At 39.1% G+C, this 27,979-nt stretch overlaps 1 protein-coding gene across 3 annotated transcripts in view; it reads left to right on the top strand.

Moving 5' to 3' along the window:
- MACO1 (macoilin 1) overlaps positions 1 to 27,979 on the top strand; it is a 68,782-nt gene that overhangs the window by 4,551 nt on the left and 36,252 nt on the right. For 2 of the 3 annotated variants that reach the window (XM_063631548.1, XM_055261100.2), the window contains exons 2-6: positions 11,368 to 11,509; positions 13,408 to 13,534; positions 18,821 to 18,944; positions 21,181 to 21,359; positions 22,916 to 23,417. In XM_063631548.1, coding sequence (XP_063487618.1) covers positions 11,368 to 11,509; positions 13,408 to 13,534; positions 18,821 to 18,944; positions 21,181 to 21,359; positions 22,916 to 23,417 — 1,074 coding nt within the window. The remainder of the gene's footprint in view (positions 1 to 11,367; positions 11,510 to 13,407; positions 13,535 to 18,820; positions 18,945 to 21,180; positions 21,360 to 22,915; positions 23,418 to 27,979) is intronic. The other variant, XM_055261101.2, reaches the window with a different exon arrangement.

Here is a 27,979-nt window from a genome sequence, read left to right as displayed (position 1 = left end):
ATTAAATTTTGCATTCTTCTCAACTTCCCAATTTCCTTTTTCAGACCCTTGTCTACATCTGATCTCCAGAGGTTTCATTTGACTGCTTTTTCTGCCTCCTTAATGATGTTTTCTAAGCCTAGTTTTAGACTCCTTTGGGCTATGCTTATTAAAGTCACTGCAGGCTGTCATGACCCTTGGCTGCCTTGATTGTACATGTGTTCTGCAACTGAAACGCCAGATACCTGTGTTGCAATCTCATAGCCTAAAAGCATTTTGGTAATCTTGGTAGGCTTTAACTTTAACAATCCTGGACCTGGCACGAAAATGATAGATTCTGTATTGTTTTAGAGGAGTGTTGGGGAAGGAGAAATTGAAATGTTTTCACTAACCTGTGCAATGAAGTGTTTATTAGCTAAACTCTTCTATTTGTGGTTTTCACAAAATACACTTTAAAAATCGGCCACGCTGGGATGAAAAAGCACTTTCTTCCAACTTTCATTGTGATTCTTCCTGTCTGAGCAGTCTTGGCAGTTTAGTTTCATTAGGTGTTTTGAAAATCCCTTTAAATTGCTGCTGGGTTGAGGAGGGGAACAGGAGAGAATGTGATTCACTTCACATTATTTGCTTAAAAGCTTCCTGTTTTATCATTGATAGTCTCCTTTTTCTTCACATCGATTCCTCATGGCCTCTCTTGAACCTCACTAGATTTAGAGATTGATCTTAATGGTAGGTTTAACAAATAATTATTTTCATTTTCTTACTAGTTATATGCTTGTATATATCTCATGGACCCAGTCCATGTTTTGTAAGCATTTATGTTCCTAGAATCTTTTTCTTTGGCCATTTCTCCCAGATCTCCCCATTGATATTGTTAAGCCTTTGGGGTTTTATGTATATAAATGTGCACTTTGTTTTATCTGTTTCTAGGCTACCATCTCATGGAGTTTGGAGGGCAAGTAGAAATTTCACAAACATAGTTAAGTGAAAATACTGTAATTAGGTTACTTTTCTTCATAAAATTTAGTGTGCTCTTCAAATATACTGATTACTTTATCCCCAGGCTTACTAGATTTGGGCATAATTATTTTACTTGGCTCTTTCTCAAGAATTAAGTCCAGAGGAAAAATAAGTTGGCTGTCCAGCAAGCTGCATAAGTACGATGGTACATACAACAGTAGATACACACATCCTTGTTAGACTTTTTCCACTGGATTTCTTCAGATGCTTAAGTAGTGACTTTTCAAAGCCTCTCACCTTGCATCCTGGCAATGGAAACTTGAAAAAAGTTAATCAACTTTTAGAGAATATTGAGGCTTTGTATCTTTAATTTGACATTTAACTGACATCAAATTATCTCAGCTGATGAACCTTCCAAGGCACTTGTCTTCCCTGGCCTTTGAAGACATTCATAGTACTGACCTTGATTGCTTTATATTTTTTTCTCTGCTGCCTTTAAGGATGATATGCCCACTTTGAGTCATGGGATTGTGGCACCAAAAATAATGTATCCCTCACCCCATCTCATCTCTGTTGCCTTCTCTTTTTCAGAGCTTTTGCATTTAGTGATTAAAATGGTATGACTAGTCCACTTTCATGTATCTGTTCATATCACTGATGCCTTTGAGCCGTTTAGGACCGATCTCCCACCCAGCACAGAGGAGTGGCTAGAAATAATCTCATTCTGTTTTTTAATCATATTGTTACATTGTTCATCTTCAAAACACTTTTTTTTTTTTTTTTGACACAGGGTCTCATTCCGTCGCCCAGGCTGGAGTGCAGCAGCGAGATCACAGCTCACTGTATCCTTCATTTCCTGGGTTCAAGAGATCCTCACACTTAAGCTGACCGAGTAGCTGGGATGGGACCAAAGGCATATACTACCATGCCTGGCTATTTTTTTTTTTTTTTTTGCATTTTTGCGTTTTCATAAAGATGGAGTCTCGCCGTGTTTTATAGGCTGGTCTTGAACTCCTGGGCTCAAGTGAGCCACTCACCTTGACCTCTCAAAGTGCTGGGATTATAGGCATGAGCCACCGCACCCACCCAACACTTTTAAAAACCAAATAAATGGCTGAGTACTAAAATCAGTACTTTGCCTATCTTGTAGCAAGAACGGTTGAACATTAAAGAGAATGAATACTATGTTCATGTTCAAAGTAAGGATTCCTGTCTCAGAAAAGAGAGATACTGTCTGAGGCTTGAGTTGTCTTGCTCAGATGTAATAAGAATTTTTGGCCGGGTGTGACGGCTGTAACCCCAGCACTTTGGGAGGCTGAGGCAAGAGGACCGCTTGAGTCCAGGAGTTCAAGACTAGCCTAGGTAACATAGCGAGACCTCATCTCTACTAAAATTCAAAAAAATTAGCTGGGTGTGGTGTCACATTCCTGTAGTCCCAGCTACTCAGGAGGCTGAGGCAGGAGGATCACGTGAGCCCAGGAGTTTGAGGCTGCAGTGTGCCATGATCGTGTCACTACACTCCAGCCTGGGCAATAGAGCAAGACCCTGTGTCATAAAAAGAGAGTTGGCTGGGCGTGGTGGTTAATCCCAAAGTGCTGATATTACAGGCGTGAGCCCCCATAACCAGCCCCCAATTTAAAGGGAAAAAAAATTAGAATGGAAATCGCTAAAAAAGGTTTTCACAGTTTTGTAGTATAACATTTTTATAAAGGTCTGTATAGACCACAGAGATATCAAGGACAGGTATTGTAACCTAATGCAGGTGGTGAGTTTTAGAATTTCTGTTTCAAGAATACTTTTAACAGTGTGGAGTCTATGGGGTTGAGGAAGGGGCGGGGTGAAGAAGCATAGGAGGAGAGAGAAAACAACTCACAGGCGCTAAAAAAAACCTGTTAACATTATATAAACATTAGAAATTCATTTCGTAAGGGAATCAAAATTATGCTTCATATAATTGATAGTAATCTGCTTAATCACACCTTACATTTCTATCATACTTGTAACTTTTCCAAGTGTTTTCATATTATCTCATTTTATCCTCACAAGTGTGAAATAGGCAGAGTAGTTATTGCCATTTTATAGGAAACAAACCTGAGGAATAGAGAACTAAAAAGCTGCAAGGCACTGTTGAAAGAGTACAGAAAGAGAAGTTAGGAGACTGCAGAGAACAGTGTAAATTCTATGTGGAACTCTGTGTTGCTGCTAAAATGGATAAGGGAAATTCTATATAAAGAAGTGGACATGGCTGGGCCCGGTGGCTCACGCCTGTAATCCCAGCACTTTGGGAGGTCGAGGTGGGTGGATCACCTGAGGTCAGGAGTTCAAGACCAGCCTGGCCAACATGGCGAAACCCCGTCTTTACTAAAAATATAAAAATTAGCTGGGCGCGGTAGCATGCGCCTGTAACCCCAGCTACTTGGGAGACTGAGGCAGGAGAACTGCTTGAACCCGGGAGGCAGAGGTTGCAATGAGTTGAGATTGTGCCACTGCACTCCAGCCTGGGCGACAGAGTGAGACTGTCTCAAGAAAAATAAAATAAAAAACTAAAAAAAAAAAAGAAGTGGACATGTCAAACAGAAACCTGTTTTTGTTAAGAAAGAAACACATTTGTTTATATAGAAAAAACAAACTATATTTATGAGTTATATAACAGCAATCATCTTGGGGCAGGACTACGAAGGGCTTCTATATTATTATACATTATATTACCTTTTTAATAACAAGTATGTGTTGCTTCTTTTTAACTTCTCATTTTGAAATAATTTTAGATTTAATTAAACAGAAAAGTTGCAAAAATAGTACAAAGTACTTACACCTTAGTGAAAGGCATAAGGTACCCTATTTATTTATTTATTTTTAAAGGAAAAAAAATAGCCAGGCATGGTGGCTCTTGCCTGTCACCCTTGCTACTTGGGAGGCTGAGGTGGGAGGATCGCTTGAGCTCAGGAGTTGGAGGTTGCAGTGAGTTATGATCGTACCACTGCGCTACAGCCTAGGAGACAGAGTAAGACTCTGTCTCTGAAAAAAAAAACAAACAAAAAAGGGCATATTTCACACTGTTAGATTTGTCATTGCAGTGGCTGCACATGTACGCGCACGTGTGTGTGTGTAATTGACACTAGAAAGGTTCCCTTTGCAGTATGCAGGAGGCCTAGAATAGAAAAGAGAAATATGGAACAGCTTGGTCTTCTCAGCCTGCTCCCCTTTTTTGGATTTTATACAAGGAGGTGCCTGCAGAATGCAGCAGTGGTTCCAGTTTATTTTATGTTAAGGCTCACACACAACTTTATATATATATATATATATATTTTTTTTTTTTTTTTGGTCAAAAAATTTTTTTGTTTCTGGATCTCTTTATACTCTTAAAAATGATAGAGGCTGGATGCTGTGGCTCGCACCTGTAATCCCAGCACTTTGGGAGACCAAGATGGGTGGATCACCTGAGGTCAGGAGTTCGAGACCAGCCTGACCAACATGGAGAAACCTCGTCTCTACTAAAAATGAAAAATTAGCTGGGTATGGTGGCGCATGCCTGTAATCCCAGCTACTTGGGAGGCTGAGACAGGAGAATCACTTGAACCCAGGAGGCAGAGATTGCGGTGAGCCAAGATCGTGCCATTGCATTCTAGCCTGGGCAACAAGCGAAACTCTGTCTCCAAAAAAAAAAAAAAAAAGAGAATATCACAGAGATTTGGTTTATATGGATTATATCTGTCAATATTTACTGTATTAGAAATTAAAACTGGCTGGATGTGGTGGCTCATGCCTGTAGTCCCAACACTTTGGGAGGTCAAGGTAGGAGGATCACTTGAGCCCAGGATCTTGCTATGTTGACCAACCTGGGCAACATAGCGACATCTCATCTCTACAAAAAAAAAAAAAAAAAAAAAAAAAAATTAGCCAAGCATGGTGGTATGTGCTCGTAGTCCTAATTACTCTGGAGGCTGAGGTAGGAGGATCACTTGAGCCCAGGTTGAGGTTGAGGCTGAGGCTGAGGCTGCAGTGAGCTATGATTGTACCACTGCACTTCAGCCTGGGCAACAAAGGAAGACCCCAGTTCTGGAGAAAAAAAAAAAAGAAGAAAGAAAAAAGTTAAAATAGAAAAATTTAAAACATTAGTTCACTTAAAAGTAAAAATAAATTGCTGAGCACAGTGGCTCACGCCTGTAATCCCAGCACTTTGTGAGGCCAAGGCGGGCAGATCACCTGAGGTCAGAAGTTCGAGACCAGCCTGGTCAACATGGTGAAACCCCATCTCTACTAAAAATACAAAAATTAGCCAGGCATGGTGGTAGGCACCTGTAATCCCAGCTACTCGCGAGGCTGAGGTGGAGAATCCCTTGAACTGGGAGGTAGAGGTTGCAGTGAACCAAGATCATGTCATTGCACTCCAGCCTTGGCGACAGAGTGAGACTCCGTCTCAAAAAAAAAAAAAAAATGAAAAGTAACAATAAATTAATAAATTCATGAGAAGACTGGTGTGGTTTTACATTTTTGCATAGCTCTTTAGTGTCTGGCTTACTAGAAGATACTTTGAGAACCACTGCTGTTGTCAGAGCCAGTGGCAGGTAGGCCAAATGGAGTGATAGTCTGGCACCCAGAACAAGGCTTATTAAATTTGTTTCTTCATAGTGAAGAACATTCAGAACAGATGGGAGCAGGTTCATGGTAATCCTTCAGGCAGAAGCTGCATTGGTTATCTTGGTTGTTGTTGCTTTGTCCAGATACCTTCCCAGTCAGTCACCTGTGTGTCATCTCTCCCTCTATATTCATTGTAAGTATGTGCTTTGGTAAAAGTCCTACTGTCAGTCCTGAACGCTTTTCTACATTACAGATCATTCATTCAACATTTTTTTTTTGAGGCAGAGTTTTGCTCTTGTTGCCCAAACTGGAGCTCAGTGGTATGATCTCGGCTCACTGTAACCTCCACCTCCTGGGTTCAAGAGATTCTCCTGCTTCAGCCGCCAGAGTAGCTGGGATTACAGGCATCTGCCTGGCTAATTTTTTTGTATTTTTAGTAGAGACGGGGTTTCACCATGTTGGCCAGGCTGGTCTCGAACTCCTGACTTCAGGTCATCCACCTGCCTCAGCCTCCCAAAGTGCTGGGATTATAGGCGTGAGCCACTGCGTCCGGCCTCAACAAATATTTTTTGAGAAAAAAAATAGTTAAGCTTCTGTAGTCAGAGTACTGTGCTGGGCACTAAGGAGATAAAGCAGGGAACAAAATGGGCAGCTCCTTTTTTCTTGTGGACTTTACATCCGAACAGCTAATTACACAAAATATTATTTAATTATCATTGTGATTCAGTGTTCTTATAGTACAGGATGCTATGTGAGTATGTAATGGGGTCCTAGTCTTTACTTTGGGGTTAGGGCGGCTTATTGTGAGGAAGTGATATTTGTGCTGTGTGCCGAAGGATGAGTTTTATGCTTCATTTAGTTTTAATTGTACTTAGGTAGGGATCTTGGCTTTGACTCAGAAAGAAATGTAGAAAAATGGAAGAACTAACCCTGAACAGTTTGAATGTTCCCAGTTATGAGGAGGAGAGTCAACCGTTGGGTGATAAGTACTGATTATCTGATTAGGGCATTGTCTTTTTTCTGAGACATCCTGTAATTGAGTGGAAATTCCATGACAATGAGAAATTTATATTATATACCAGTGCTTCTAAAATTTGATTGTATGCACAAGTAGCCTAGGGATCTGGTTAAAATGAAGGCTTAGATTAAATAGGTCCTGAAATTCTGCTTTTCTAAAAAGCTCATATGTGATGGTGATTCTGCTAGTCCAGAGACCAATACTTTGATTAGCAAGGCTATAATTAACAAATGGCCAGTGTGAGACTTCAGGTAGAGTACAAGCCAGATAAGGGTCTGAACAAATGTTCTAGAGGTGATGTCCAGTAGGGAGAGGTATTGGATAACAGAAAAGATAAAGCAGTTTGGTCTAGGAAGTATCATGGCAGATACTGAATGCAAAAGGTGACTCACAGTTGCCATTACCAAGAGGACAAGAAAGCTGGGATTGAGATGGATGGCTACTAGCAGAGCCAGTGAAATATTCCACAGACTCATTTCTGTAGTGAGGACCAAGTGAACTAAATGGCCATTAGTCTGCCTAGGGAAAAGGTCAGGTACTAAGGATTGATGGCCAGCTCGTGGTAATTGTGTGGGCTCCAGAAAATGATCTAGATGATAAGCAGCTAGAGATACTGGAGAAAAGCTGCACTTTACTTGGAATAAGAAGAATGTTGAATACTGTTTCTCATTAATCATAGATGATTAATCTATGGATGGAGAGTACTGCTAAATGGATTGAGGTAAAAAATGGTTGTAAATGGCAAAGGTAGGAATAGAATGGGGGGAAAATCTTATAGTTAATATTCACTTTGATAGAGTCACCACCATTAAGCCTAACAATTGCATAAGACTGCTTAATTTCATTGGCACTCAGAATAGAAGCTTACAAGACCATCAGAAGATGTTACTCATTTGTCCTTGTTTCAATATATTATTTTGGAAAATATCTTTTTGTTGCAGTTATGCTTTAAAATTTTGTTTAAGATACAGTATAGTTATTAGCAAATTTATTTGGATCAGAGAGTCAAGGTAACATCACATTAGCCATGAGTCATATAACGAACTGTGTATAAAAGTATTTTATATTTAATCATATTTTCTTCATAGTTTAAAAGAAATATTTTAGAATGCCATGATGGCTTAAATCCCTGCCTAATTTTCTCATCCTTTGGAATGTCATCTCTTTAGATTTGGCAAAAATCTTATGACCGTCAGAATATGAAAGGAGAGGAATTAGGGCTTTTACTCTGATGAGCAGTCATTTTAGATTACTTGTCTTTTAACTTCTGTACATGTACCTACAGAAGGATAAGAGGCATCATTTACTGATGGAGAGGGCTAAGTGAATACTGAATCAGGCAGCTGTCTTAAACTTCTAAAACCTCTAAGACTAAAATGACTCAATAAAATTCAAGATTAGACTTAGAGAAAGTTAGTTTGTTAATTAGGTTGTCTCTTGATTTTAGAAGCAGGCCTGCCTGAAAGGAGAGCCAAAGGAAAGTTGAGGGTATGGCATATGTTTGTAAAAGATCAAGTTTTCTTAGATATCTATACTTCTAAACTGTGACTCAGTAAGAACTGGGTGTCAAGGAACATCAAAGGTATGAAAGCAGTTGTTTGAAAAGAAATGTATCAAAAGGAACCCCGCCTTAAAGTTATGCAATTGAAAAAGAATAGTCACTAACAAAGATGGTAATTTTTGAACTGCCTTAGTTTTAAATGATTGAATTATTAGAAAGTACGTATTCAACAGGCTGCCATTCTTTGGATAATGCTGTCTAAATAGTGAAGCGGAATGTTGCCATGGCAGGATCTGACTGGGGTCTGACTGGGATCCTGCCATGCCTTGGGGGCATTTTGGGCAGAAAGCAATTGGTGATACTCTTTCTTCTCCACTTTGGGAATGGTAAGGACTAGACCTGATGGGGTACCCTTCATTTCTCATTCAGCTACATTCCAGAGATAGCTCCATGGGGAAAAGGATTAATCAGGAAAAAGAATATATTTCCATGCCTTTTTTTTTTTTTTTTTAAGAGATGGGGTCTTGGCCAGACACAGTGGCTCACGCCTGTAATCCCAGCACTTTGGGAGGCCAAGGCGGGCAGATCACTTGAGGTCAGGAGTTTGAGACCAGCCTGGCCAACATGGTGAAAACATGTCTCTACTAAAAAAATACAAAAATTAGCTGGGCGTGGTGTGGTGGTGTGCACCTGTAGTCTTAGCTACTTGGGAGGCCGAGGCAGGAGGATTGCTTGAACCTGGGAAGTGGAGGTTGCAGTGAGCTGAGATCATGCCACCACTCTCCAGCCTGGGCAATAGAGTGAAACTCAGTCTTTAAAAAAAAAATAAATAAATAAGTAAAGAGATGGGGTCTCATTTTGTTGACCAGGCTGGACTTGAACCCCTGGGCTCAAATGATCCTCCTACCTCAGCCTCCCAAATAGCTGGGACTACAGGTGCACGCCACTGCTTCTAGCTATGCCATTTTTAAAAAAATGCTCTGAAACCATGGTGGAGAGGCTGTTATTCATTTTTCAAAACGTAGAAACGGTTCTAGACACAAGGAAAAAAACTCTTGGTTTTAAAGTCAAGCACCTTGGAAATCTAGTTTCAAACTAGATTTGTGCTCCCGAATACTTGCATGAGAAACTTGTGTTTTTCTTGTTTTTGTTTTGAGACAGGGTCTTGCTCTGTCACCCATGCTGGAGTGCAGTGGCACAGTCATGGCTCACTACAGCGTGGACCTCCTAGGTTCAAACAATTCTTTTACCTCAGCCTCCTGAGTAGCTGGGACTACAAGTGTGCGCCACCACACCTTTTAAATTTTTTTTAAATTTTTAAATTTTTTGTACAGATGGGGTCTCACTATGTTGCCCAGGCTGGTCTTGAACTCCTGGACACCTTGGCCACCCAAAGTGTTGGGATTACAGGCATAAGCCCCTGTGCCTGGCCCTCATTTGTTCTTTGTAATAAAATGTGCATTGCTCTCCAATAGGTCAGTTATGGATTTAATGAGTGAGAATTACAAGGGCTCTATCTTCATCTGGCCAGCAGAACTCTAGTGAAATGAAACTAAAAGGTGGGACTTAGGATTCAAGACTGTGTTCTGGCCGGGCACATACCTGAAATCCCAACACTTTGGGAGGGTGAGACAGGAGGAGCCCTGGAGTTTGAGACCAGCCTGGGTAACATGGTGAGACCCCCATCTCTATTAAAAAAAAAAAAAAAGATCGCCAAACGTGGTGGCGCATGCCTATATTACCACCTACTTGGGAAGCTGAGGTAGAAGGATCACTTGAGCCCAGTAGATTGAGGCTGCTGTGAGCTATGATCGTGCCACTGCGCTCCATCCTGGGAGACAGCACAAGACCCTGTCTCAAAAACAAAACAAAAAAAGATTGCGTTCTTTTGTGATTTGCTTCAGATTCCTTTATGGCAAACCTGTTAGTAGAAACTTATTATCAAACCTAAAGAAGTTCTAAGGATAAATATTAGAAATAGACCCTAGATGACAAATTATGTATCACTGTGAATACTGTATCATTGAGGGTCAAATGTTTCTGTTCTTGACATCTCTTTCCTGAATGGCTTCAAAGGGCACAAAATAAATCCTCAATGCTGGATCCTGCTTTTTTTTTTTTCTTTTTTCTTTTTTTCTCTTTTCTTTTTATTATTTTACTTTAAGTTCTTGCTTTTGTTTTTGTTTTTTTCCTCCAAGTATGTAAGTCTTTTGTATCTTATTGGAATATATTTCAAAATTATTTATTAAAAATCTTAATTTTGTTGTTTTTTTAAATGACTAATTTGATCACATCAGTATTGGAATATTTGTATTACAAAATACTGTGCAAGGCTTTATCCCAAATGAAAGTGAATTTTAGGGATTTCCAATTTGTACATTGTGGAAAATATTTTTTAATACCTAAATTTGACCTCCAGAATTGGCAGGATTAGAGCACAGAAATAGAGGCTTGTTAACAAGTAGAATCTAAAGGCCTCTGTTGTCCATTATGCAACTAATGAACTGGAAAATTGACCTATAGAGTATATGAAAAATAATATTTTTTTCTGTGTCCTTGTTTGACCTACTGCAGTGGTTACATATGTGTCCTAACTGGCTTGTCTGAGTGTTTCTGTTTAACACAAGTCCAGAGGGAACTGGGAACACACATTTATATCTCAGCTGGAGCATGGCTTAGATGTTTAAGGATTTTTTTCTTTAATGTACATTTTTATGCTTTCACAGCCCTTGGTAGTGATTAGCATCTGCTCCCTAAGTTTGTTTCTGTCTATTTGGGGAAGTCATCTGGTTTTTGTTTGGTTAATGCAGATGAATACTATATACAGAGGCAAGAGGAAAAAAGGGAAAAAAAAAGACAGAATTCTTTAAGCATGTAAGCATGTGCATCAAGAATTTCAAAGACTCTTCAAACAGATGTATAGGGGTGGGGAAACAGCAAATTTGAAGCCTTTCAACTGTGACATTTTCTTCTAATGAAGAACAGCTTGAAAGCTGTAATTTTGAGAGTGTTGCAGTATTTTGAAGTCAGACACTTAGCACATTTTTAAAATAGTGGTGGGATTTAAATGGTTTTTTTTCCATCTTAAGTGGAATTAAGCATTTCTGATTATCATCTTATCTTGATAGTTTTGGGTCTGAGAATGAACACCAGAGCATTTAAAATGCAGATGGGCCACGGCAGCATCTCTTTTTTGTGCTTTATCTCCATTGTTTTCATGATATATGGAGGTATTTTTTTTGTCATTTTAAACAGAAAACAGTGAATTTTCTATTTCTAGTTATTCACAAATGACCTTAAATTAATTCTTTATTTTTATATTTTGCAGTACATTTTTATACCTGAAATTCCTGGTGGTGTGGGCACTTGTCCTTCTAGCAGATTTTGTCCTGGAGTTCAGATTTGAATACCTGTGGCCATTCTGGCTTTTCATCAGAAGCGTCTATGATTCCTTCAGATACCAGGGACTGGTATGTCTACTAATACTCGTTTTCCATTTGTGGGGACCGTTCAGCTGTTTAGAGTAGATGTTATTAGCAATACTCAAGTGACTATGTTAGGATTAGCTAATAGGGTCTGTTAACTGAAATTGACCTCTAAACTATTTTGTCTAAACCCATTGATCAAATAGTTACATTTTCTCCTCCTCTCCCATTCCAGTGAAACAGAACAGTGGAGGAAGCAATAATTACTCAGGCTTTTGGAGGGCGGCAGCCTAGTCTGGGGATGGCATATTCCCTCCTCTTCCGTTTCCCATTGCAACCAATAAAGGCCGTTCCTACCTTAAAAAAAAAATTGCTCAGTCCTGCTTTGAAGTGTTTCTGGGTTCCCTGTTGCTAGGTTAGTGATTGGATTCGAGTAAGAGTAGTGTTTCAAACGTTTTGGTCTCAGGGCCCCTTTTCACTCGTAAACACTATTGAGGACTCCAGAGAGCCTTTGTTAATGTGGCTTATATCTATCCAGATTTACTGTATTAGAAATTAAAACTGAGAAAAATTTAAAATACATACTTATTAATGCACTTAAACATAATAATAAGCCCATTACATGTTAATAGAAATTACATTTTTAAGTGAAAAATAGCTATATTTTCTAAAACAAACAGAATATAGAAGAGTGGCTTCATTTTTGTACATCTCTTTAATGTTTGGCTCCATGGAAGACACCTATATTCTCATATCTGCTTCTGAAGTCAGTCTGTTACTGTATCACATGTCATGTAACTTACAGAAAATTCCACCATATGCATGAGTGAGTGTAAAAAATGCAGATAACATCTTAGTATTGTTATGAAAATAGTTTTAACCTCAAAGAGCCCTTGGAGGGATCTCAAAGACACCCCAGAAATCCCCAAACCACATTTAGACAGCTGCTGGATTGGAGCAAGCATAGGCCTGGGCTTGTTCCCTTGATTAATGTGTTAATTCTGTTGTGTTCTACAGCCACATCTTAAAACTATAACTCTCCCACCCAGGCCTGGTGCTTTGGTCAGAGCAAATCCATGCTTTAAAAAGATGGTTTCGGCTCATGTTCTATTGGCGGTAGTGGTGTCCAGAGGAAAGCTGCATTATTAAAATTATTATTAGTTTGGTGCAATTACTTTTGCACCAACCTAATAGCATCAGTGTATTTCTTACTAATATTATGGTTCATCTGTGCTGCAGACAGCCTGTCTTTTAAGAATGAAGCTCTTTAGGAATGGTTTGTGAGGAAAGAGAAGACTTTTCTGTGTTAAAATTCTAGTTTTTTCAGGGCCAGACGTGGTGGCTCACACCTGTAATCCCAGCACTTTGGGAGGCCAAGGCGGGCGGATCACAAGGTCAGGAGATTGAGACCATCCTAGCTAACATGGTGAAACCCTGTCTCTACTAAAATTACAAAAAATTAGTTGGGTGTAGTGGCAAGTGCCTATAGTCGCAGCTACTCAGGAGGCTGAGGCGGGAGAATCGCTTAAACCCGGGAGGTGGAGGTTGCAGTGAGCCAAGATTGCACCACTGCACTCCAGCCTGGGTGACAGAGCGAGACTCCATTTCAAAAAAGAAAAAAAATTCTAGTTCTTTCAGGTAACCCACATTTATTTGGAATCCAAACGAATTCACTGTGGTCCCACCTCAGTTCATTCTGATCCAGTTCTTTTTCATGATTTGAGGACCATAAAGTAGTAGTATTCTTTAATGTTAAAGTAACCGCTAGTTTTTATATGGTTGATTTTAAATGTTTAAAATTTCCTTTTGTGAATTTGCTCTATAGTTACCAAGTTATCTCTTAGCAGTTTCAATAATTTTGTCCAACATATGGTTAACAACGTGTGGTTGAAAATAACAGGTTCTAAGATGTATCTTTTATTTTGTTTTATTTTTCCCTTTAGGCCTTCTCAGTATTTTTTGTTTGTGTAGCATTCACATCAAATATAATATGCCTGCTGTTCATCCCCATACAGTGGCTTTTTTTTGCTGCTAGCACATATGTATGGGTTCAGTACGTATGGCACACAGGTAAGTCTTAATGATTTCTTAGATGAATAGAAATCTTAGGTTCAAATTTTTAAATGTGGTTATTTCTTTGAATACATTATTTAGAGTTGAGTTTAATGTGGACATTTTAAAGTTTTCTTAATAGATTATAATATACTTTCAAAAATATGTATCTTTTTTCATTATTTGAATAAAAACTTTAAGCTGTTATGATTTGATATTTCAGTTACAGGCATTGCAGGTACCAGCTCTCACTCTGAATATGTCTTTTTTTAAAAAAAAATAGTTGGACTGATTTCTATTTGGGTATACTTGAAGACAGCCATGTGCCAAAAAAGAAAAAAATGTTCATGGAATTTCATCATTGAAAGGAATGTCATTTAGATGAACCCTTAATTTGGCACAAGAATCCTCACAGCATCCCTGGCACGTGGTGGTTTTACCTCTGATGGAAAACCTACAGTGACAAGGAACTGACCTACCGTTCCTGGTACTGTACTCTGTTTTTGGGCAGCTATAAAATAAAGTTCTTCCTCATATTAAGCCAGAATTTTCTTCCTTACATTTTGACCCAGTATGTCTTAACTGTTTTTGGGCTTGTTTATTTCTTTTTTTAAACTTTCTATTTTTTTTTTAAGATGGGGTCTCACTGTGTTGCCCAGGCTGGACATGAACTCCTGGGCTCAAATGATCCTCTCACCTCAGCCTCCTAAGTATCCGGACTAAGCCACAGCTTGCTGATTTCTTAGAGGATCTACAGAGGTTTTCCCAGAAAAATATAAGGGAATGTATAAAACTTTTCCTTAAAATGTCAGGGAGGCCAGGTGCAGTGGCTCACACCTGTAATCCCAGCACTTTGGGAGGCTAAGGCAGGCAGATCACCTGAGGTCAGGAGTTTGAGACCAACCTGGCCAACATGGTGAAACCCCACCTCTACTAAAAATACAAAAATTAGCTGGGTGTGGTGGCACATGTCTGTAATCCCAGCTGCTCGAGTGGCCAAGGCAAGAGAATCACTTGAACCTGGGAGACAGAGGTGGTAGTGAGCTGAGACTGCGCCACTGCACTCCAGCCTGGGTGACAGAGCGAGGCTCCATCTCAAAAAACACACACAACAAAACAAAACAAAATAAAAAAATATTAAGGGACCTACCAGACCATCCCCTCAATCCCAAACATTGAACCTCTGCATTAGAGCCACACTGAATGAATGTAATCTCCCTTCCACGTTAACATTTCTTTAGAGATTTAAAGACACTGTCATAACCTCTTAAGTCTTTTCTGTAGGCAAGAACACCTCTGGTTTCATCATCTTTTCATTATATATTTTAAGCACTTTCACCCTCCTAGTCTGCCTACCTCAGTGGTTCTCTACACTGTTGCAGGTGTGTTCTGACTAGAGTACAGCCCCCTACTTCTTAGAGCTATACTTCTGTTACTTCATACTAAGATCAGATGAGATATTTTGACAGCCTCAGCCCACTGTGAAAGCCAGAGCTTGGTATGCACTAGGATTTGAGGATTGGCTGTCAGAGTCAAATTTGTCTGCAAAGCTGTGTGAAACTTGATTCTTGGGCCTAGCTACAACCTGTAGGATTTTGACCAGAGAGGGAGCACCAAATAATAATAAAAGCTGTCTAGACCAACATTCATCCTCTTCTCAGAACTGCTAAGATGATGATGTTGGCCCATGTAGAAGACACAGTTGAGCTGTGTTTTTTAAAGTATCTGCTATGAGCATGATTTTCTCCATGTTTCACACTCTTTCATATCTGACTTGATTTGTAAGCTACGATGAAGGTTCTTTAGTCTGCTTTCCTCTAATTAAAGTGATTTTTCTTCCCACCAGTTTTTAATTTGTATTTTCTTATCCTGGGCCTCAGTTTCTAGTGAGCTGCATTTTACATTCATCACTCTCCCTAAGTCTCAGCTTCTCTGTTATATAAAGGTGGAGTAATCTAAATAATGGCTAAAGAACCTTCCACCTCAAATATTCTGTGACTCTGATGAGCTGTGGCGATTTCTTAAATTTCTTTAGTAATATCTTAGTAGTGGAGAAGAAACTAACCATACAACTATTAATAGAACCTATTGGAAACTAGTTGAGTGGGTGACCCACAGGGCAGCAGTGTAGCTAATGTCATAAAATGCTACTGGCCCCTGTTTAGCCCTAGGTTCAAAAGTGCATATTGGAATAGCTAAGTTACGAGATATGTTTTAATTCGGGATGACTAGTTCTTAAACGAAACAAAAAACTGCTCTTATTGGGCTGACAAATATGAGTCAATTCCTATAACTTGGGGTAGTTGTTAAAATTTAAAATTATTTCCTGACAATATTAGGAATGGTTGATGAAATTACATATGATTACAAAGAATAATATTGTAGCATAAGCTTTTTTCCTGGTGGTTAAGAGGGGAAAAAAAACAGGATATAAAACTGTATGTACAATGTGATTATTATACTTGCTCAAAAATGCTTTCAATGTGATTTTGTTTATTTCATAGATGTATAATACAGGTATTTTGTCCAATTTTTCTATTTTTTTCTGTAATGTGCTTATTATGTTTATAATAACCTTATAAATTAGTATAGAGAATAGGGCAGATAAATATTTGAAAGTGCATTTTGAAATGATTTTGAAAATGCATTGTCCTCTGGGTTGCTGTTCTTCCTCCTACATTGTGAAAATGCCTATTTTTGGGCTGGGCACGGTGGCTCACACCTGCAATCCCAGCACTTTGGGAGGCCAAGGCGGGTGGATCATTTGAGTTCAGGAGTTCAAAACCAACCTGGCCAAAATGGCGAAACTTGTCTCTACTAAAAATACAAAAATTAGCCAGGCATGGGGGCGTGTGCCTGTAATCCCAGCTGCTCAGGAGGCTGAGGCAGGAAAATCGCTTGAACCCAGGAGGCAAAGGTTGCAGTGAGCTGAGATCGCACATGTACTCCACTGCACTCCAGCCTGGGCAACAGAGCGAGACTCTGTCTCAAAAAAAAAAAAAAAGAGAAAGAAAAGGAAAAAAAGTACCTATTTTTGATATGTTTAATTCATAAGAATGGTTGAGACCATTAGCTGGCTTCACAGAGCATCCATTGTCAACTTCACTCAGGTACTAGGACTAAGGGAGGTTCTCCTCAGAAGCAGATTTAGTACTGTCTCTGTGAACTTGGGCCCAGTTTGTTTAAACTCTGGGGTTTACTCTTCAAGAAAATGAGGAAGTTAGACAAAATGATCTTCCTAGTTTCAAGATACTATGATTTTTCTTTAGTTTCATCCCAAAGATCCTTAGCAAAAAGCCCTCACGTCACTGATTTTTTCTACCCTCATGCCCATGTAGTCCACATTCATAAATATCCCATTATTAGTCATGTCCTGATATAGATGGACCTTAGCCTGCAGATTTTGATTCTAAAAGCCAATGGACATTTGCCTTTATTTGCATCTTATTTTGTTGCAAGTTTCTTTTTCCTCCCTTGAAAATTGTTTTTAATTACAAAAGGAATATGAGTTTGTGCTTCAGAAAAAAAATTTTTGAACAATACTTAAGTGTCAGAAACATTTCTTTGTCCTACAACTTGTTCTTAAGGATTTTTTTTTATGTCATTCCATGACAATGTAGATCTTCCCCATTCTTTAGGAAACCTTCAACATATTTAATTATATAGATTTATCATAAACAGTTTCCTGTTGATGAACATTTAAATTCTAAATTTTTGCTATGGCAAATAATATTACGGTGAATTGTTTTTTTTTTTTTTTGGGGGGCGGAGTCTCGCTCTGTTGCCCAGGCTGGAGTGCAGTGGTGCAATCTTGGCTCACTGCAACCTCCACCTCCAGGCGATTCAAGCAATTACCCTGCCTCAGCCTCCCGGGTAACTGGAATTATAGGTGTGCACCACCATGCCCAGCTAATTTTTGTATTTTTAGTAGAGATGGGGTTTCACTACGTTAGTCAGGCTGGTCTTGAACTCCTGACCTCGTGATCCACCCACCTCGACCTCCCAAAGTGCTGGGATTACAAGCGTGAGCCACCACGCCTGGCCCTACAGTGAATTTTTTTTTTTTTTTTTTGAGGTGGAGTTTCGCTCTTGTTGCCCAAGCTGGAGTGCAATGGTGCGATCTCGGCTCACCGCAACCTCTGCCTCCCGGGTTCAAGCGATTCTCCTGTCTTAGCCTCCCAAGTAGCTGGGATTACAGGCGCCTGCCACCACACCTGGCTATTGTTTGTATTTTTAGTAGAAACAGGGTTTTGCCATGTTGGCCAGGCTGGTCTTGAACTCCCGACCTCAGGTGATCCACCCTCCTCAGCCTCCCAAAGTGCTGGGATTACAGGCGTGAGCCACTGCGCCCAGCCCAGTGAATATTTTTATGTATTTATCTCAAGACTCTTTTATGTTTCTATAGGGTAGATTCTTAGAAGTGGAGTTTCTGGGCCGGGCGCGGTGGCTCACGCCTGTAATCCCAGCACTTTGGGAGGCCGAGGTGGGCGGATCACGAGGTCAGCAGATGGAGACCATCCTGACTAACACAGTGAAACCCTCTGTCTACTAAAAATACAAAAAATTAGCCAGTCGTGGTGGTAGGCGCCTATAGTCCCAGCTATTTGAGAGGTTGAGGCAGGAGAATTGCTTGAACCTAAGAAGTGGAGCTTGCAGTGAGCCGAGATCACACCACTGCACTCCAGCCTGGGCAACAGAGCGAGACTCAGTCGCAAAAAAAAAAAAAAAAAGAAGTGGAATTTCTGGGTAAAAGAAAGGTACAAGTATTTAAATTTAAATATACTGCCAAATTGTTATCTAAAATAGTTGCCCCAATTTATATTATTGCCAAGTATGAAAATGAACCTTTCCCCATACCCTCCCTATGCTATTATCTGTCTTTAAAAATTTTATCTAATAGTTAAGAAAATGGAATCTGATTGGTTTAATTTGTATTTCTCTATTCAGTAGTTAACATCTTTTTCTGTTTTTTAGCCATCTATATTTCTTTTTTTGTGACTTGTAAATTATTTTCTTAAGTTTTTATTGATTTGTAGGAGCTCTTTGTATGTCAGGGCTATGAATCCTTTGTTTTACATACATTGTAAATATTTTTTGCCAGGATGTTTGTCTTTTATTTTTATCAGTGATTCTGTGGAATCATTTGTCATATAAAAGCTTTCAGTTTGGATCAGTTTGCCTTTTAATTTAGTTTAGGCGAAGGTCTTAATGAAAGTTACTGTCGTTGAATTAGTCTCCCAAACAATCGATCTGTTAGTTACTATATCATTTATTTATGCTTGCCTCTCTGCTGCTTTCCCACAGAAAGGGGAGTGTGTTTGCCTACTGTGTCTCTCTGGATCCTCTTTGTTTATATTGAAGCAGCCATTAGATTTAAAGATCTCAAAAACTTTCATGTAGACTTTTGTCGTCCATTTGCTGCTCACTGGTAAGTATTACATAAATGTGTGTGTGTATGTATATGTGTGTGTGTGTGTGTGTGTGTGTGTGTATTTTTTTTTTTTTTTTAGACGGAGTCTCGCTCTGTCACCCAGGCTGGAATGCAGTGGCACGATCTTGGTTATGCAACCTCTGCCTCCCAGCTTCAAGCGATTTTCCTGCCTCAGCCTCCCAAGTAGCTGGGATTACAGGCGCGTGCCACCATGCCTGGCTAATTTTTGTATTTTTAGTAGAGACAGGGTTTCATCATATTGGCCAGGCTGTTCTCGAACTCCTGACCTCAAGTGATCCACCTGCCTCGGCCTCCCAAAGTGCTGGGATTATAGGCGTGAGCCACTGCACCCAGCCAGTATTATATATATTCTTTATCTATAATTCATTTCACTGTAGAATGTTAAGTTCAACTGTAAGTTTATTCTTGGACATTTTACATGGACCCAGAAAGCAGTACAGCATGGTTGGAAAGAGCATGAGCCCCCCCTTTTCAGGCAGATGAGTGAATCCCAGCTCTTTCCGCTGACAGCTGTGTTGCCTTGTCACTGCCTCTAAGCCATGGTTTTCTTATCTGCCTCACTGGGTCATGGGAAGAAGGAACTGAAGTGATACATGTAAAGTATTCAACTTAATGCCAAGCACATAGGTGTCTGATGAATGTTAGCTATGTTTATTGTAATCAGGTAATGATTCCAGAAGGTCTTGATGAAATATATGGCTAATTCATGAAACTTAAAATAATTTAGAATTTCCTTAGCCTATTATAAGTAAGAGAATATTATTAATAATTTTTGAATGAATATTATTTCTCTTTATGACATGTTAATGAATATTAAGATATTATTCATTTAATCTTAACCATGAAACATTTTTGAAAAATGAGCTTGGTTCTTATTTATATCTATTGTGGAACTTACCACCTAATGTATGTTTCTCCTAAACACGCCAATTTTTACTAATATTTATGGCAGAAACCAAAATGAACAGTAATCAACTAAAAAAATACTGTTTCCCGTATTTTTAGGCTTTTTACAAACAAGTAAATTAAATGAACTTGGTCAATAAAACATGTCACTGTAAGTTTGTAGTAAGACCACATTTAGACTAATTATAAATTGATACATTTTCATGTTAGTGAAACTTATGTGGGCTTGACAGTGTTTGCAGAGGCTTTGAAATGATGTTAGGCAGGCTGGTAAGTTCAATGAAAATATTTAACTTTCTATCCCAGAGATTAGAGTTCTAAGTACAGGTGGTTTATTTGGTGATACAAACCAAATATTGGCACTGATCATATCGGATACTTATTTTAATGATTCTTGAATTTATGTATGACAGAATTTATATATGACAGAGTGTTTGTGAACCAATCTTCAAGGAATAGCTGGTGACAGTACCCCTCAGGCAGCAAGATTAAGTTAGTCACCTGAATTTGACCCTGCCTTCTAGTATTGAAAATCAAATGATGTCCTTGTGATTTTTTTTTTTTTTTTAACACTTAATGTTTACTTTTGGCTACCCATAAAGTCTCTACCCTTTTAGTTTTTAAAAGCATACAGGCCAGGCGTGGTGGCTCACACCTGTAATCCCAGCACTTTGGGAGGCCGAGGCAAGTGGATCACGAGGTTGAGAGATCGAGACCATCCTGGCCAACATGGTGAAACCCTGTCTCTACTAAAATTACAAAAATTAGCTGGGCACGGTGGCGCAGGCCTGTAGTCCCAGCTACTCGGGAGGCTGAGGCAGGAGAATCACTTGAACCCAGGAGGCGGAGGTTGCAGTGAGCCGAAATCACACCACTACACTCCAGCCTGGGCAACAGAGCAAGACTCTATTTCAAAAAAAAAAAAAAAAAAGGGTACAGGTATCTGCCTAAGTTCTAATGCATAAGGCAATTCTTCAATATTTCTTCAAAGGCATTAGCCACTGTATCTGACAGTCACTGTGGTGACTCCTTGAATTAATTTGAAGAATGCCAAAGTCTAATGGGAAGTGTCCTCTTATGGTCTAGCAGTCTTGTTGTTCCTGGGGGTTTTGTTCTGTGTGCCAATTGCTTCCGATTTCCACAGTAGACATTACATTTATTTGTGTGTCTAGTGAATGCTATTCTCAACTACCATCATCAATTAGAATTTATTTTTAAATTTTAAGCCATAGGTATTCTCATGTGCTTGAGGCACATGTGGTTCATTTTAAACCTACAGTTACTGGCTGGATTGTCTTCTTTCTAGTATTGGGTACCCTGTGGTAACTTTGGGCTTTGGCTTCAAAAGTTACGTAAGCTACAAAATGCGGTTAAGGAAGCAAAAAGAAGTACAAAAAGAGAACGAGTTTTACATGCAACTTCTTCAACAAGCTCTCCCTCCAGAGCAACAGATGCTACAGAAGCAAGAAAAAGAGGCTGAGGAAGGTAGGTCTTTACCCTAAAGCTGTTGGCTCAATAGGCTAGTCATTATTTTGTCTCTTGGTAGAATTTTCTTTTCTGGAAAAGTAGCTAGGATTTTGTTTTTTTCTGTCTAATGGTGTTCCTCCTCAGGGTCATTGTTTTATTTGGTCAATGAAATACAGATTGTGAATGAAGTTTTTTACATACTTTCTGAAGACTATGTGTTTAAATATGTTTATTTTATTATTTTAAAATATATTTATATCTTTTTTATATTTTAATTCTGATATTTTTTTTTTAATTTAGTTTTTTGAGACAGGGAGGGTCTCACTCTGTTGCCTAAGCTGGAGTGCAGTGATAACAGGGCACACTGCAGCCTCAGACTCCTAGGAGCGAAGTAATCTTCTCTTCTCAGCCTCCTGAGCAGCTGCTACCATAGATAGGCACGTGCCACCATGCCTGGCTAATTTTTTTAAATTTTTTTTTGTAGAGGTGAGGTCTCACCATGTTGTTCAGGCTGGTCTCGAACTCCTGATCTCAAGCAATCTTCCCACCTCCACCTTCTAAAGTACAGGGATTACAGGCATGAGCCACTATGCCCAGCCTGTTTTACATATTTTAAAATATATATTCTCAGCAACAAAATAGTATGGAACTACGTGAACTGGTAATTGAAGCAAGCCAAGAACCAAAGTATAAGCACAATGGAGATGTAGACATGTAGAAATGAACTTTAGAAGCCAGATGTCTTCTGAATAGAGCCAAGATGGATAGGTCATGTTCTAAATGCTTCATGTAATGTAATGCAGATTTTAAATTGAATCATTTCTAATGGAATCTATCTCATGGGCATTTGACCAATAGAAATAGATAATTGGCAGTAGCTAGTTTCCATTGGTTTGAGAGTTGAAAGTTTGAGGTCATGTTTTTATTTAATATATTTCAAAATTATCTTTTTGTCTGATGTGGTGCAAAAATATCTCTTCAAGTAGACTTTAATAAATTGGAATGTGTAGACCCGATACACAAAATTCTTTCTGAGTGGTCTGGTAAATGATACAGACTTCCTTATTACCTCAACACTAGAGTCCAGAAAAAGGATAGATGTCCTGTATCCTAAAATTATTCTTCTTCTTTTGTTTCATTTAACCTCTTTCTTTTCAGTAAAGTTATTAGCAGTTCGTTTACTCCAGGCACTTAAAAAAATATGACTTCTTAGGATCTGCCTTTGTCCTCTCACCTTAGTGATAGGCGAGTTTGATTTGACTAATACACAAAGTGTGACCTAATTATAAAACCCTGATCTTGTTTTCGAGACTAGACCTTTAGTGGCCATCATTTTCATAAATGATGGTGATTTTCTAAATGTGGAGTTTGTCAAATGTATTTGGATTTTCTTCTGTTTTTTCCTACATCTTCTAGTAAACTATGAGGATTTGCTTCTTGATTAGCATATAATGAGTGTACAAACTAATGTGAATTTCTTAAGTGTAGATAGTAGTTTGTTGAATTTGTGTTGTTAAAAAACTAAATATTCCGGTGTGGGCTTTTTGTTTGTTGGTTTGTTTTTGGTATTGTAGCAGCCAAAGGATTACCTGATATGGATTCTTCAATCCTTATACACCACAATGGAGGTATCCCAGCCAACAAAAAACTCTCCACAACTTTGCCAGAGATAGAATACCGAGAAAAAGGGAAAGAAAAGGACAAGGATGCCAAAAAACACAACCTTGGAATAAATAACAACAATATTCTACAACCAGTAGACTCTAAAATACAAGAGATTGAGTATATGGAAAACCATATCAATAGTAAAAGATTAAATAATGATCTTGTGGGAAGTACAGAAAATCTCTTGAAAGAGGACTCATGCACTGCTTCCTCAAAAAATTACAAAAATGCCAGTGGAGTTGCGAACTCCTCACCTCGAAGTCATAGCGCCACAAATGGGAGCATTCCTTCCTCATCTAGTAAAAACGAGAAGAAGCAGAAATGCACTAGCAAGAGCCCAAGTACACACAAGGACTTAATGGAAAACTGTATTCCTAATAACCAGCTAAGCAAACCAGACGCACTGGTCAGGTAAGTGCGCATGCTGCGTCCTTACTAACACTTTCCAGTAAACTTGACATACTCTTGACATACTCCTATATGGGCCTGTAGGGATTGTTCGTAATCAGATATTGTGACTAGTGACATGTGGTGTTTTACATGAGTTTGTTGGCCACCTTGTGTTATTGTGTTGAAGCATTGACTTCAGCTCTTTGCAGTGTTCTGAATAAAGAGTGACACTGATTACTTCCCACATGTGACAAATTGACCTGTAACTTGATTCTTCTAGTCGTGTTGTAAGGCACTTCTTTGGTCCTTGTCCTTTTCCGTTTGCATGTCCAAAGTTCTTCTGGCATAAACACAAAAAGAAGAGTTTGTGCTTGTTCATGCAAATCTCTGTCAAACAGATATACATTGCAGGAGAGGGGTGAGAAAGTTGTCCCTACTACTTTGTGCTTGTTTTGTTTTTCTGCACTTAGAATATGAATTATCCTAGATAACTCTGGGAAAGTTAGATTTGAAAAGCAATCTCTTTCACAAAAATCCATGGACAAACACAGTGTTAGACACGAAGTTTAATTAGGAATGTTCCTTTTCTCATTTTAATTAAAAGAATTTTTTTTTTTTTTTTTTTTGAGACGGAGTCTTGCCCTGTCGCCCAGGCTGGCACGATCTTGGCTCACTGCAACCTCCGCCTCCTGGCTCCAAGTGATTCTCCTGCCTCAGCCTCCTGACTAACTGGGATTACAGGTGCTTGCCGCCACACCAGGCTAATTTTTTTGTATTTTTAATAGTGACGGGATTTCACCATGTTGGCCAGGCTGGTCTCAAACTCCTGACCTCAAGTGATCCACCTGCTTCAGCCTCGCAAAGTCCTGGGATTACAGATGTGAGCCACCGTGCCCGGCCATAAAAGAATAACATTGTTTTATTACATTGACTGGCTCAGACTTAATTTTACTATATTTTATATGGCGTATGTTAGGCAAACACAAATATGTTCCTTTCACCTCAGATCTTTAATTTGGAAACTGAGATCTAAACTGGAGCTTTTTTGTGTGTATGTAACTCAAGAGGGCAATTGAAACTCTCCCCTTCCAGTAAGTTATATTCTTCTTTCTCTGGCTTGCTTCAGGCAGCCCTTTAGGCAGTCCGTTTATTCTAGGAGGGAGGTTTTCCAGCATTATAAATGGTATGAACTAGATTATTAATTTGTTTCAATTTTCTGATTGGCAGTTAAACTAAGCGAGATATATTTGGGTTCTACTAATACAGGCTTTAGAGATTTCACAGCCCCCAGGCTACTTTTGGAAGCGTGCTATTGCTATTGCCTGGCTGGCATCCATATCCATTTATTAGGACATTCTGGCCATTGTGTCCAGCAGAAAAAACACATGGAAGAGAACCCTCCTCCAGATGCCCATGGGAGAAAGACCAATTAGTTGACCTTCTATTTCAGAGGAATATCCCACAAATTCACTAAATGCTATACACAAAACATCTGTCACAGCTATTTACCATCCTTTCTCCTACACAATTTTTTTTTGAGATAGGATCTCACTGTTTTGCCCAGGCTGGAGTGTAGTGGCGTGATCACAGCTAACTGTAGACTCCACCTCCCCAGGCTCAGGTTTTCCTCCCACCTCATCCTCCTGTGTAGCTGGCAATACAGGCGCATGCCACTATGCCTGGCTAATTTTTTAATTTTTTTATAGAGAGGAGATCTCGCCATGTTGCCCAGGCTGACACAAGTTTAGTAATAGCAGTCAAGCCAAAATACTTTGGTGGTTGTTGCAGAGAAAGCAGTCAGGGCTCGGTCTTGTGCTACCGTTGCCCTTGGGCCCCGGTTGTGATATTGATTGACTCTACTATCTGATCTGCTTTTAGTAGAGAAGTTCAAGGACCCCGAAGGCTAATTGTCCAGTAAGCTGGGGATGATGACATGGGTGCAGTGCCCCCGTGCCTACACCTAAGGAGTATGCTTCTTCTTGTGGTCACTAATGCGTACTCTGCCTTGACCTATAGTGCCCCAGGTATTACTCTGTTTTGGAGAGCTACTTACTATCAAATGACTAATAGACAACATTATATTTAAGTAGGTTTATAAGCTCCCATGGTATTATTTTCAACTTTTAATGTTATAAAAAATAAGGGGATGATCTGAATATCCAATAATGGGAGAAATTTAAAATAAATTATGGTCCATCCATTTGATAAACTTTTAATATAGATAGTATAAAATCATACTTTTGAGCCATATTAAAGAATATGGAGAAGTATGTCAAAGCATTTCATGAATAAAGGAGAAAGCAATTTAATGAAAAACAATTTTTTCTAATATACATAGAAAAATGATTTAAAGGGAAAAGAACCAAATTGTTAGCAATAGTTGTTATCCCTTGATAGTGTAGGGCATTTATTTTTTCTTTTTATTTTCATACATTTTCACATTTTTCTATGATGAACAATAATGAAAGAGTTTAAAAGGAAAGGCATCTATCTGAGCAGATTATCCAGCTTGGTTGGAGGAGGTCTTATCTTACTTCCTCCCACCCTTAACTGTCTCCTCTGTTTCCTCGTTTGACTTCATGTATCTTTTGATCCATGTCAATAAGATTGTGACTGATTCAAACCTGAAATGTTTGAGTTGTTAGCTAGAGAGTGGGTTTGTTATCCAGATGGAGCAGGCTGGACTCAGCGGTCTCTAAGACCCCTTCTGATGCAAACATACAGGGCTGACAGTATGTACATGCACTGTTTGCTTCTGCAGGCACACTTGGGTTGGTGCACAGTTTCAGGCCAACAAACTTCCACAGGGATTCTTTAGCGATAAAATTGATCTCTCCTTTTTTTTAAAATTTTAGATTTAGGAGGTACACGTGCGTTCATATGCAGGTTTGTTGCAAGGGCATATTGCATGATGCTGAGCTTTGGGCTTCTATTAATCCCATCACCTAGACAGTGAACATAGTACCCAATAGGAAGGTTTTTCAGCCCTTGACTGCCTCCCTCTCTTCCTCCTTTTCAAGTCCCTAGTGTCTATTGTTCCAGTCTTTCTGTCCATGTGTCCCCAAGTTGATCTACCCTTTTCTAAGTGTTGAAGACAAAATTTGAAAACCAGTACTATATTAACTAACCAGTAACTCTACTGTAATAATAGATTAATTGCAACACATTCTACAGCTATGTCTGTCTGAAAACTGTGGGTGAGAACTGCTATTTTTGAGAAAACAATTCAATGACTTTTGGGGGGAAAATTCATTTCTGCTCCACCAGTTTCAAGGAGAATTCTTGTAGCTCAGTTTGGCTGTCCAATTAAGGTTTGATGGCTATTCCCTGTAAAAGGGCGGGCAGTCTGGCAGGTCTTTCTCAAGCTCTCTCAGCTCCAGGGATGTTCTTTAGTATGCTGTATACCATGGGTTAGCAAACAACAGCACACAGGCCAGATCTGGCCCACTGCCTGTTTTTGTAAAAATAAATTTTACTGGAACACAGCCACTCTCATTCATTTACATCATATCAATGGCCACTTTCGTGCTACAGTGGCAGGGCTGAATAGCTGCCACAGAGACTATGGCCTGCAAAGCCGAAAGTATATACTGTCTGGCCCTTTACAGAAAAAGTGTGCTGACGTCCATCGTATAGTAGTCACTTGTTTTGACGATCTTTCCCCCTTATTAGATTGTGAGCTCCAGGGGGCAGAAGCTGGTTCTCTTCATTTTTAATATCTCTCTATAAAAACAGTGCTTAGTGAATGTTGAATCAATGAATGATATATGGTCACAAGGAACTGGGTGAATGGAAGAAGCTCTGCTTTACGAGGAAATACAAGAGAAAGTGGAGCAGAAGGTCCTGGGTAGATTCCTAAGGTAAAGAAATGTGGAGGAAGGTGAGGAACCTGGGAATAAATAGGGGTTGCCTATAGGGTCCTTTCCTAGAAAGTTTGGGAACTTGCGAAAGGCAGTCTGGAGTACTCTGTTGGTTTTAGAAACATATACCTTACAAAATGACCCTGTTTTCTGCCAGCTTGATTTCTGAATTGTTTATCTAAGACATTTAAAAACACTTAATGTTGGAAGCCAAAAATGGTTTTGATTCCAACATGAGAAAAATTCTAGTCAAAAACAGAAAAAGCAATGAGGAAGATCAGTTGTTTTAACTAAGTACTGAGTTGGAAAGGAATAATATAAATTAGAATAAGGTTGGTTTAAAATTTTTCCTCAGTGGTCAATTAAAAATATTTTAAGTGTGAAAAAAATCATTACAATTTTAGATAAAGGAAAAAGAGAAAATAGTCCCACAATCATGAGACAAATTGCTGTTAAAATTTTGTTGTCTTCTCGTAGGCTAATTATATATAGTTGTCATCATAGCATTTTATAGTGTTTTTTTTTTAAATAGATTTTAATTTTTAGAACAGTTTTAGGTTCACAGAAAAATTGAGTGGAAGATACAGAGATTTCTCATATACCTGCTGTCCCCACACGTGCCTAGCCTTCCCATTGTCAGCATCCCCCACCAGAGTGGTACATTTGTTACACAAGACGAACCTCCATTGACACATCATTATCATTTAGTCCACAGTTTACATT

Source organism: Symphalangus syndactylus, chromosome 22 (assembly GCF_028878055.3).
Source record: "Symphalangus syndactylus isolate Jambi chromosome 22, NHGRI_mSymSyn1-v2.1_pri, whole genome shotgun sequence".
NCBI classification, from domain to species: domain Eukaryota; kingdom Metazoa; phylum Chordata; class Mammalia; order Primates; family Hylobatidae; genus Symphalangus; species Symphalangus syndactylus.
Note: the sequence above shows the minus strand (reverse complement) of the source record. Positions and strands in the feature narration are given on the sequence as shown.